Source organism: Cinclus cinclus, chromosome Z (genome assembly GCF_963662255.1).
Source record: "Cinclus cinclus chromosome Z, bCinCin1.1, whole genome shotgun sequence".
Lineage (NCBI taxonomy): Eukaryota > Metazoa > Chordata > Aves > Passeriformes > Cinclidae > Cinclus > Cinclus cinclus.
Window position 1 is genome coordinate 66,773,273 of NC_085084.1, and position 12,178 is coordinate 66,785,450.

The 12,178-nt window shown below is 36.3% G+C and overlaps 1 protein-coding gene across 4 annotated transcripts in view; it reads left to right on the top strand.

The window, feature by feature from the left end:
- PDE4D (phosphodiesterase 4D) overlaps positions 1-12,178 on the top strand; it is a 350,846-nt gene that overhangs the window by 320,984 nt on the left and 17,684 nt on the right. Inside the window, exon 1 of one of the 4 annotated variants that reach the window (XM_062512607.1) lies at positions 8,910-8,957. The exons of the other annotated variants lie outside the window; for them this stretch is intronic. Coding sequence (XP_062368591.1) covers positions 8,910-8,957 — 48 coding nt within the window. Of the gene's footprint in view, positions 1-8,909; positions 8,958-12,178 lie in introns of those variants that run through there. 4 annotated transcript variants of the gene reach the window in all.

The window sequence follows — 12,178 nt, forward strand, 5'->3', positions numbered from 1 at the left end:
TAATATAAAAATATTGAAAAAAATACCCCGGAGGATGACTAAATGGGTGTCTTTCACCTAAAATCTATTTCTACAATGCTGATATTAAATGCATAAGTTTATACTTATAAATATGTGTGACTTGAGTTAGTCATGGTGCTTGCTTTGGTGTTAGATTAGTTTCACAAAAAGAAGACAAATTCATACAGGTGAGATGGCTCCTACAAAACAGCTTCTACTACTGTGATGACTGTGTTGGAGACTAATAGATCTAGGGATTGTGTGAGTTGTAGCTCTCAGCTAAAACCTGGTGCAAAACTGGCTGTATTGAAAGGGCTTGTGGCTGTAGCCCATGGACTCTGAGCTGGCAAGGTGTGAGACTTGTAGTACAAGAATGGTGCTGGGTTAATATCTCTGTCTCTCAACAACCTATGCTGTGAACTAGGAAGGAACAAAATGCTCTGGGGATAGAGTGATGCTGCAGGTCTCCATTCATGGGAGAGCCTTGAAAGGGGACATGGTGACTTGGGACAGTGAGGAGCATTCACCGTCAGGTGTGGGCAGTCACTGCTCTTATCAGCACTTGGCCAAGGTCCCCCAGCATGGCCTGGTCTGAACCTGCTAAGCTCTGTCTGTGTGTGCAGTCATCCCTGGCTGATGAACTGAGCACCAGGCAATGGAACAGAGCAGCCAGTCCCTGTGATCAGAATGCAGCAGGACCCAGCGTGCACTGTCACCACCCCGTGAAAGGGCAGAGACCCAAAAGGCACTGTTTCTGTGTGTAGGGTGAGAGCCAAATCACTGGTATCAGTAGACAAGGAGTAAGGAAACATGGGTATAACACAAGCTGCCACATACAAATACTGAGAATTCTTGTAAGAGGGATTTAAATACCAGAGGTAATAAATGCTGTTCAGGAAACTACAGAGCTGCCTTTAGCCTGGTTATGTTATCATGTCTCCATCTCCCTTGTGTGGACCCATAAAACCAACTTCACAGTACACCTTACTGTGGGACTGGAAACCACTTTGGTTTTGTGATTGTTTGCTTACTTTGACCTAGAGGCATTCAGGTGAAATGCTCACTTACACAGAAAAACAAGTATGAAATTTTGTTTTGTTTCCCTGTATGCATGAGACAAGCATGTAATGGATGAGACTAGTTGTTTTTCTCTTTCCAGATGAATAAATGTTCATTATTTTGTGAATCTCTACAGATGTAGACCATATTTATAGCACCTAAATAAATTATCAAATGAAAGGTATGAAGGACACATTGAAAAGTTAGTGAATAACCTTCCTTGAAAGAACAATGATGCTATCACATGTACCTTAAGAAGAAATACAACAGCCATGGTTTAATGAGAACTGGAGCATGAACCAATAAAATCACATTAAACAACTTGCAGTTTGCTTTCAAAATGTTGGTACCTACAGTGTGTGATTTATGGGCATTTGCTAAGGCATGTTTATCAGGGCTCTATTGAGCTTGTTGCAGTTAGTAACACTTAATATTCTACAAATCTCTGCTTTTGTCTGTGTAATATTTTTCTTTTTTCACAGCTGTACAAAAATGGATGAAAAACTTGTTTCTTTTAGCATTAAATTACAACCATTCAGCAGTATTCTGATTAACTATTAAAGCCTGAGTTTATCGAAGTCTACAGCAGGAACACATCATTAAAATAAGAATGCCGTGTTACAGGAGAAGTAAGACTAATCCAGCAATACCTGTAAAAAAAGCTAATGTTTGTTCTTATGTAGCAAATCAACTTTCTGTATGAAATAGGAATCCCTGTAAAGCCTTGTACTAGTATAGCTGTATCAGTCTCAGGATAAGCAAGCCATTGCAGCTCTCTGAATTAAGCATTACACCTCTTTGCACATTTCCTAGATATAGTTATCTTCAAAAATGCATAATATGGGTATAAACTTCTTTTGTGGGTATGCTATGATAAATACTTACAGGGTGCTTATTTTACTTGTGGGGTGCATCACAGATAAAAATAGAAATAAAGTTCTCATGTGATTCTGCATTTTTAGGGTCATTGATCTGTCAGTTGCCAATATTCTGTCAGAGCAATAACCGTTTGAACTATTCATTAATGCTTTCTGTCTCCTCAAATCTACTGTCAAAACTGTTGCTGTTGTCACACCCTGGTTGACTTTTCTTTGATCTAAATTAGCTTTTAACAGTAGCTTCTTTGTAATTTACAGTTCTGATAGGATCAGATATAGGGGAAAATAAATACATAGCAGAATATTGTAAAAAGTTTAACATTTGTTTTAATTATACTCCGTTTAGTGTGGGGTGTTTTTTAGAGACTAATACATATGTGCTCTGTCATTATGTGGAAAACTTTCAAGAGAATGATTAGTATATATTATGTCATAAAAGATTGACAATGGTCCCCAAAATAAGAGTTGAACTAGGGTATCATTCTGCTGCCTGTGCAACTGCTCATGAGTGTCTATTGAAAATACTGCAGCAGTAGAGAATACCTGTAAAGACCCTGCTCTGGTATGGTTGAAAATTAGAGAACCGCATTGTGGTATTTATGATCTGAAAAAAGCTTAATATTCCTGCATATTCATAGCTAATGTTTTTATTATCACTAGAGGGCAGTAAATACAAATACTGAATTACGTATTCTATCATAATGCATTTTTTTCTTTCCTTTTAAATTTTAATTTAAAATAATAAAGAAGCCTAACTCTTTATTGAAAACCTTAGTTCCTGGATTTTACTACGTATTTCCCCTAAAATAGTTCAGAGGAACTTTGTCATCTCAGTCTGTTTAGCAACATAAAATTCTTATATTTTACGCGTTAGAATTATATATTCCAAATAAAAAGATCTGTAAAATGATACAGCATATGCTGTTCCATAATTTTTAACAAATGTAATTCTGAGAGGTGGAAGGCTTCCAAGAAAATCTGTTTGAAGGAGTATAATCATGCTGTGGTTAGGATACTTAAAACTGAGACTCCAAAAGAACTGGAAATGTGTTCCACTTATGGTCATCAGTTCTCAGCCACTAGTGAAGCTCATCTCTTTTTGGTAGCAGCATGAGACCCAGCTTTCTCACTGTTCCTGCAGCTCACTTAGTGTGTGGCAGCTGTTTGCTGCAGTTGAAACTTCTCATATTTTTAAAATTACTAATTGTTTGTTTGGGACTTTTTATTTAAATCCTACAGTTTCTCTCCTAGCCAGGGAGTCTTGTGTGGAACCAAGACAATTTTGGTGGGGCTGGTTGATTCAGCATAGTTTTCTTGCCTCTGGCTGTTCTGCTGCTTCCACTAGTCCTGCTCTGGGTTTTGGCTGAGTCCATCCACAAGCTCTCACTTGCAGGATGAAATGCCCATTCTTTTCTGCTATGGTCTTCCAGTGCTGAGTAGACTCTCCATTTTGTGGGTAAACTTTCTGGTGGTGTACATACCAGTACAACTCACAGATGGTGCTGGCTAATGCTGTGACAACAGTGCTGCCTGCATTTGTAATGAGTAGGAGTTGGATTTGACATGGGTGATTACTGTTGTTCTCTGGTGTGTGAAGGTTAGGCTAAAAATCATAGAATCAGAAATGTTTGGCTTAGAAGGGACCTTAAAGATTATCTAGATCTAACCACCTGCCATAGGCCTTGGGTTTTTTTTTTTTCATGTTTGTTTCAGGCTCTTTATTTGGTTTATGAGATTTCTTCAGGCTGTTTTTGTTTGTAATGCATACAACCTTGAAAACTAAAACTGATGGTCTGCTTAGATATCTATTTCTTTGCTTTATTTTTTTCTGCTTCATGCAGACAGTGTGCACTACATCCAGCACACTTGTATTCAGAATTGATGCTCAGACATCTCTCAAAATGTTCTTAGTGCAACATCATAGTCAATCCAAGGCTTGCATTTGAGAGCACCATTCTTCCCTCAAATCCAATTACGTTTTTGTATTACTCAGCACTTACTTATCTGTAGTAGGGAAGACCGATGTGGTAAGTCTCCCATATAACAGTTCATAAAAGTACTGCAACTGAATCACAGGATCAGAGAATAAGGTTGGAAGCGACCCCAGCAGGACATCTGGTCCCACCTTCTTGCTCAAGCAGGACCATCCTGGAGCACGTTGCATGGAATTGAGTCCAGATGATGCTTGAATAAGTCCTGTGAGGGAGACTACACAGCCCTTCTGGCAATCTGTTCCGGTGCACAGTCACCCACATAGTAAGGTTCTTCCTTGTTCAGGGGGAAGTTTCTGTGCATCTGTGCAGTTTCTGCCCATTGCCTCTTGTCCTACTGCTTGGCACCACTGAGAAGAGCCTGGCTCCATCCTCAACATCCTCCCTTCCGATATTGTATACATTGATGAGGTCCCCTCTCGGTCTTTTCTTTTTGAAGCTGAACATGCCCAGCTCCCTCAGCCTTTCATTGTAAGAGATGCTTCGGTTTTTTGTTTCCCTCTCCTGGACTTGTTCCAGGAGTCCCATGTCTCACTTGTCCTGAGGAGCTCTGAATAGGACACAGTACTCCAGGTGAGGGACTGAGCAGAGTTTGGTTTGAAGCAGTTTCAACTGCCTTCCATTACTTCTTGATTCTTCCTTGGTGCTAGAGGATCAGGTCTGGTGTGCTGTGTTTTCTTATTGTCATGATTCTCCATAGTATTTGTGGGCTTATAAATTGAATAGACTGAGGTTTTTCTTCTGTTACAGAAGATTTTTTTTCTGTCATATAAATAATATTTACAAGTTTTTGCCAATATAATAGCAATTAGGAAAAAATATACTGAAGCTGTGTACACTGTTCCATTACCTGTATTGACAGAATAAGAGCATTAGATCCTGTCTTTTTATTTAAAGTCATTAGATCCTGTCTTTTTATTTAGAGTCACAGAAGATACAAATTTTGGGGGGTGAGAGTATCACTATGAAATGCCCTGTTGTGACTTTACATAGTCTTCAGCATTCCTGCTTTCTTCATTGTAGTTTACCTAGTCATGAACCATGTTCCTTATTGCTGGTGCCCTTGCAGTTGAATATCCTGAACTGTAGTTTACATGAATGATGTCAACATTCTAAACAAGTGAGGCTGATGTCAACATTCTAAACAAGTGTCAACATTCTAAACAAGTGAGGCTGCTGGAGGTGAATTTCACATCCTCACAGTTTATCCCATGAACCGCTCCTCCCCTCAACTGTTTCTGTTCTCAGGAAATTTTCACACTGTAAATCTTTGTGGTAGTGACTTAATTTCAGATCACCAGTGAAGAAATTTAGTACCATAAAACAGTGTCCAGTCTTGCAAAACCTTACTTAAAACAGTCCCACTAGATGAAGACAGCCTGTTTATGAACATTAGAATTATATTATAATCAGATTCCTCACTCATCCAGTGTGCTTTCGCTCAACATTGGGAGTGTTGTTGCAGAGTATTTTACAATAATAAATCAAATGCTCTATGATAGTACAAGAATATAACATGTTCAAATACATAAATGATACTAGCTGGCATTAATTACACTCTTTTGTCTCGGTTCTGTATCGAGCAAAGACTTGAAATATATGTATATCAGGTTTTCTGTCATTATACTCATGACTGGGGTTTTATGAAGTGGTCTGAACTTACCCATCCATCCAGCTTGCAAATTTTAATTAGCAGAAAGTAACATTTTTGTAGTCTTTAAGTGTGCTAAAACAACATCGTAGCTCTTGGGATCTCTGTCACCTCTTTTTATGAATTCTTTGGAGAAAGTTGTACAGAATCATTGATTAAATAATAGCTAACATTTGCTAAGGGTATTGAGGGACTTCACCATCTTTCTGTCTTTCAACGTCATTGTCTTGATTCTTTCAAAACATGTAACAGTGCTCATTAAAATCTTATTTTTTTTCCCTCTGAATTATTTTATTCCTCAGTTACTATAATTTCAAATTGCGCCTTTCCAATTTCCATATACTTTGCTTGATTGGAACCATTGTAGAAAATGTCATTTTGTCCTTCTTCTCCCATTTTTATATCTTTGTAGATGTATGTTTGTATAAAAATAAGAATCTCTACATTTTGTTTTACTTTTCTTTATTTCCTCTAGGTATTTAGTCAGTGGCAGCTATTTGCCATGCACTCATCTATCCACCATAACCCCCTCTAAATCTAATTATTCATTGATTGCAACCTGGGAATTTCAGGAGGAAAATCAGCCAAAACCATTCCTGTAAATCAGAGCTGGTGTGACTTTCCTGACTACCCACATCTAAGATCATACTACATGTAGCCAAAGTCAGGGGGCGTGCTTTCTAAATCAGTGACATCATACAATTAAATTGTATTACACCAATCATTAATTTTATAAGGTTGAGACTATGAGTCTTGAAAAAATAATACAAGTCAGTAATTAGCAGTGTATATCAGATTATCAGTATAGTTAATATGCAGCTAGAGTGAAATAATATAATGTATATTTAAATCGGAGAGAAATGTTTTTTCCTGTTTTTATATCAAAATTTCCTAGTTAATAACTTAATAAACGCCATCCTTAAATAAATTCAACCAACTGTAACCCAGCAATTCTTATGGATGAATCTTTGTCTGATACATTATTGGGGAAGAAAAAAAATGTATGATTTTTTAAATACATGCTAAACAGCTGGTGTAATTTACATACCAGCCAATTTAAATATTCCTTATTTGAATTAATTTCTTTTGGGAACAGTTTTTTGGGAGGAGTTGTCAGTATTTCATGAGGAAACAGCCTTTAATAGCAAAGAAACAAAAATAGTTAAAACTTGACTTTCTCGTGTCTTCTCATACCACCTATTGCAACCAAAATTTCATACCCACATACTTAATTCCTAAAGTAGCCAAAAGTTATTTTACCATTTCCTAAGTCATGCTTGAAATTCCCTCCTTAAAAAAGGCATAGCATTTCCAGCTGTTTGTTGATGCTGGGTAGGTGGCAGCAGTGCTCTCTTGTGGATGATCGGAAGACAATGAAATACAGATGTAGTGAAGCTTTATACTGAGCATTACAATGCTGAACTGGAAGAATCAGGAGAAATATTTTCTACAACTACCTTTTGACTTCTTTAATGTCTTGCTGCGTGTCTAGTAACCCCAGGTCTATTTTCAAAACTTAACTGTTTTACATACATCTAACTTCATAGATCCAGATCAAATATAACTGTAAATAGCAAAATGTGTCAGAAATGTTTTATATTATCTATTTTAAGGCAATCAGTATGCTTTCCACATGAAAATACTTTGAGTACTGATGATCTGTTGATTGTATCCAGCTGTCACATTACTCTAGATTTCTCTCCTGTGAGGAGATTTGTTGATACCATATTTTGCCCTATTGATTTTTACAGGTTCAGTTCTTTTTGAAGCACTTAGTGTTGCTGACTACTTAATCCAAAACTTCTCTTATCATTCTCAGTCAGCATCTTCCAGTGAATCAGCAGTGTGGGATTAGGCTGAACGCTGTACCTCATTCAGCTTGTCCTTAGGCATTTGCCCATTATCATATAAGGTAACTCTCCTTTTCTTTTGACGCAACAAAGACTCAGATATTTGCTGCAATAGTGCATGTGCCTTTCACAGAGTGGAGCAAGATAATTACAGATCCATAGAATGGCTTGGGTTGGAAGGGACTTTAAAGATCATCTAGTTCCAACCCCCCTGCCGTGGGCATAATGTTATTCTTCTTTTCAGATTCTGGTCTCTGAGTGGCAGATGGTGGGATCCTTTATTTAATGCTTGAGTCAGCTCACTGTCACATTCCACTTTCAATTAATCCCTATTTTTTTCAGTGATGTATAGCTGTAATTGATTATAATAATCTGCTGAGGCAGAAAGAGCAAAAGTTGAATAAATGAGAATTTGAGGACTCTTATTATCTTACTTCTTAGATCTCCATGGAAGCGTAACAGTTACTGGGAATTGTAAGACACATGATTTGCTTTAGCTTAATAGTAACTGCTTTTATCTCTTTAAATTAAAAATTATTAGAAAGTAGCAACCTGGCCTGATAGTCTGACGTAGACCAGTTTTTAATGTAGATGGCATAAAACCAAAAAAAATTTCATTGTTAAAGTACGTCATAAGCTGCTCAAGAAATGAGATTGATCTATTTATTGCTGGGTTTTTCCGCCATAAGAAACACCTCAAAATATATTTTTCTTCCATATTAAAAATTAAACCCGCTAGGCAATACAGATGGATATACACACAATACTAATTTTAACTGCTTAGATAGTGCATCCATTGAAAACTTGATTTCAATGCTGCTGAAGTGATGAGACCTTAGCCCAATTATTTTTGAATGGCATGTGAATGCTGCAGCCAGGGATACCATTAGCAAAGGGCATTTGCTGTCAGAAAAAAAAAAAAAAAAAAAAAGGAAAAAAGAAATATCCTATGCCTGGGAGAGTCCCCCGCATCAGCCAATGAGAAATTACTGTACATCATGACACCAGCCCTGCGGATTTATATCTTTTAGGGTGACACACTATTGGCTGCTAGTATGGCTCTATGGGAGGGATCGCTGCCACTGTCTGTGGCTTCCTCTTCAGGTCCTTATTTGGTAGCTGTTGATAGAGCAAGTCTTTGAGCAGCTGAGCATCTTGACATACATTATTCATTAAATCCTGGTGTTCAGGAAATATGCATATCCCTAGCTCTTCAGAAATTTTTTCAGCTCGTACAATATGTGTCTTCAGCATTGCCTCTGAATGCTTGGAGTTTCACAAATGGCATTTATACAATCGGAAGACCACACGGTTGGATTGCATTTCAGTATGCCTCCTGAGCACACAGTTGCTGAGAACCTGAAGACCAGCAAAAAGAATTAGGACAGGAAAGAAGGAATCTTTATTCTTGGAAGTCTTTCATAGTGTCAGATAGCAAAGAACTGATAAGCTTAGACTGGTAGTATAGAAAAGATCAAAAATGCCTGAGGCAAACTATTTACTCTCAGTTTCTTGGGGCTACATTAAGGTAGGATTTTGTTTTACCTTTTAAGAACTGATTTATGGTGCATGATTGCATGATCACTGGATAGCATGAGGATTTGTGGGTGATACGATCATGAATAATTTGAAGTAAAAAATCAGATAACAAGCCTTTGTTCAGCAATAAGAATGAACTGCACAGGATAGTCTTTCTTAGAAACTGTGCTGGGACTTTTAAAATATTATTTCTTCAGTGAATGATAAGACCAAGTCTGAAGCCAAAGAAATTTGGAACAGTTTAATGTCCTTTCAGAAAAAAGGTTGCTACAAAACTGTATTTCTAACCACTGAAAGGTTTAAAAACTCCAAATACTTCAAAACATAGATACTATACAATAGAAGAAAACATGAGTAAAAGCTGAGGATAATGGGTGGATGTATGACTCATATTGGTTTTAATTGCTGAAGAAAGGTGAAATTAGGAACAGTGAGTTTCACTGCATTTTTGGTATGGTTTTGGTATGGCTGTGTGTGTGACAGCTTATTGATTAAAACATTGGAAATTGCCATATTCTAATACTGATCTATATTGTTACGTGGGGCAGTGTGAACTAGCTTGAAATGACAATACTGCTAGAAAATTGAATTACATAAGCTTTATTGCTTTTACAGAAAAGTTTTGCATCAAGGAGTTAAATCAGTGTGCCCATCAACACAGAGAACTGAAATCCAGTTAATAGAAAACCACATTTGAGCTTTGGTTTATCTCTAAAAAATTATGTTTGTGCTTTTATACTTTCATAGTTGTTAGTGAGTTAAAAATAATTATTAGTGTGTAAAAATAAAAAATATCTTGTGCTTGATATACAATAAGAGTACCAAATCATTCTGCTTTAAAGAAATTCTTATTTTTCTTGAACTAAATAATGCATATGCTGAATTAAATTACTAAAAATAACACAAGCATTGTATTTTGCACAATTTAATCTCTTACGCTTTCTTTTATTAATACATACTTTTAAAGTAGTTATATGTATTTTGAAATAGAAATGCAAAGCCTGATTATGTCCAATTATGATATTCTCAGCCAAAGCTGAATTGTTACAGTATTTTATCAAGGATTTTGATCAGTCATCTGTGAAGAAATTTCATCCTATTAAGCTAGCTAGGTAGATTCTTTCTTGTTTACCAAAGCAATAAAATGAAATTACTTTGCATTTCAGCTAAAAGTAATTTATTGTAATTTACTAGAAGGTACTTGCTGCATTTCTAGGCAGCTGTTGTCACGTTTCTCCTTAGTAAATCAGAAGAATTCAATCACCAATTAAAAAAAAGTTCACTCTTACTGTTTCACCTTTAGAATTCATTGACTTTTTTTTTCTAACTGAACTTTAGGAGAGACCATGGTAGCTGTAATTGAGTACATAAGGGGAAAAAATGTCCTTTGTATAGAGTGTCCTATACTGTCAACAGACAATTATTTCAGTGAAGAAACTAAGTGATGTTTGAGTACAATTTTATTAGAGTGCTTTTTGTGAGAAAAAAACGTGAGAAGAAGCAAATATACTGTTTTTTATGGCATTCAAAACAATTATGTAGAGTATTTATGAAATTTTGAAGATTGAAATATCTTATTCTCAGATATTACATTGTATGTATTATCAGATATGACATTGTATATGTTTCTATCCCTTATTATTCACATATTTCTGTGTGCTTCAGGCTGTACTTATTGCTTGTGAATTATATTTTGGAAAATGGGAATGTTTACCCATGGTTTTTGTTGAGTATCTTTTCTTGAAAAAAAGGAGCACCACTATCACAATGGCAGCCTTAGAGATATCTGCCTCTCTGTAGCTTATTATGAAAAACAATGCCTGTCCTTGATATTAATTAAACCCATGGGCTTCCAACCCAAACCATTAGGTATTAAGAATACTGTTTATGTATCCAGAATGCTGCTAAAATCAAAGATATTTTTCCATCAATAAGCAGTACAGATAGAAGCCTTGTATTAATTGTAAAGCTGACTTATTTAAAATTTCTTCTTTGTTTTATTGTAGAATACAATCTTTTCTTGTAATCTATTAATATAATATAGTTTATTCATTTTGAGATGCAAGCATATTTTAAAAATAACATTGGTAGATATTTCAGAAACAAAACATAGTTATGTATGTTGGATGTTCCAACTATTAATTGAATGTTCCATGGATGTGCTATATTCATGTAAGCTTTTAGAAATGTTACCTAGAAAAAAGGCAGCCAGAAAGGCTGAAACTGGGATCTTTGCCATGTGGGTTTGGGAGCCAATACTGTGAGAGTCCCCTGTCACTGTTGAGCATTTTTATTCCAGCCTCCACTGGACTTGGAACTTGATAAATGCCCAAACTGAAGGCTAGGCAGGACTGGGCTTTTTAGTCTATGGACTGCCTTCTAGTTCTATCTTCACCCTCAGTATTGGTGCCACAGACTGAAAGCTGACATGGAAGAGACTCTGCTGCTGCAGGGAATCTACAGAAAGAGTGGTACTGGCTGCTTCCTCTAGACACAGCTAGCTGCTGGCTGCTTCTTAAGTTCTTTGTTATTCAGTCAAAAACTCTACATAAAATTTGTAAAATCTTCTAAAGTGTAAACAATAACCCCTATATACATAAAGCATGCAGCCCAAACTTGTTCATGGCCATGAATCAACTCTATTTGGTTCTTGGAGTTATTGATTCTTTCTAAAATACATTCAAATTTTTCCTAAAAATGTATCAATGCCATCTGAGAATGGTTTCTCTAAAAGTTTGTGTTTTTCTGTGTATCTTTTCTGACGTCAGAAAAGTATCTTATTTTTCAAGAAATTCTCCTCTGTGTAAGTTTATCCTAGGCTGACAGCAGTAATATAGATGCAGAGGTATGCACACACTTAGCTTCAGCCCCAAAAGACCTAAACTACAAACCCCTTCTTGGGAAGTTAACACAATTTAGGAAATCGTCCTCAGTTCATTATCTTCAATGTATGTACCTTTATTCTCATATTACAGGTTTTGCTACAGCAGGCTTCCTAGGTTTCTAAAGGGAGATAAAGGTGCACATCTACTTTTTTCACTTTAGGGACATTTCTAATGCTATTTGAATGCCCTGCTTGTATTTGTGTTGAGGGCTCTGCACCTTCTTATTCCCTCATCTCCTTAACCCCAGTGAAGATTAAAAACTAAAATAGATAGAAACAAATGCAACTTTAAAAATTCTGCTTAAGGAAATATTTTCAGGACTTTT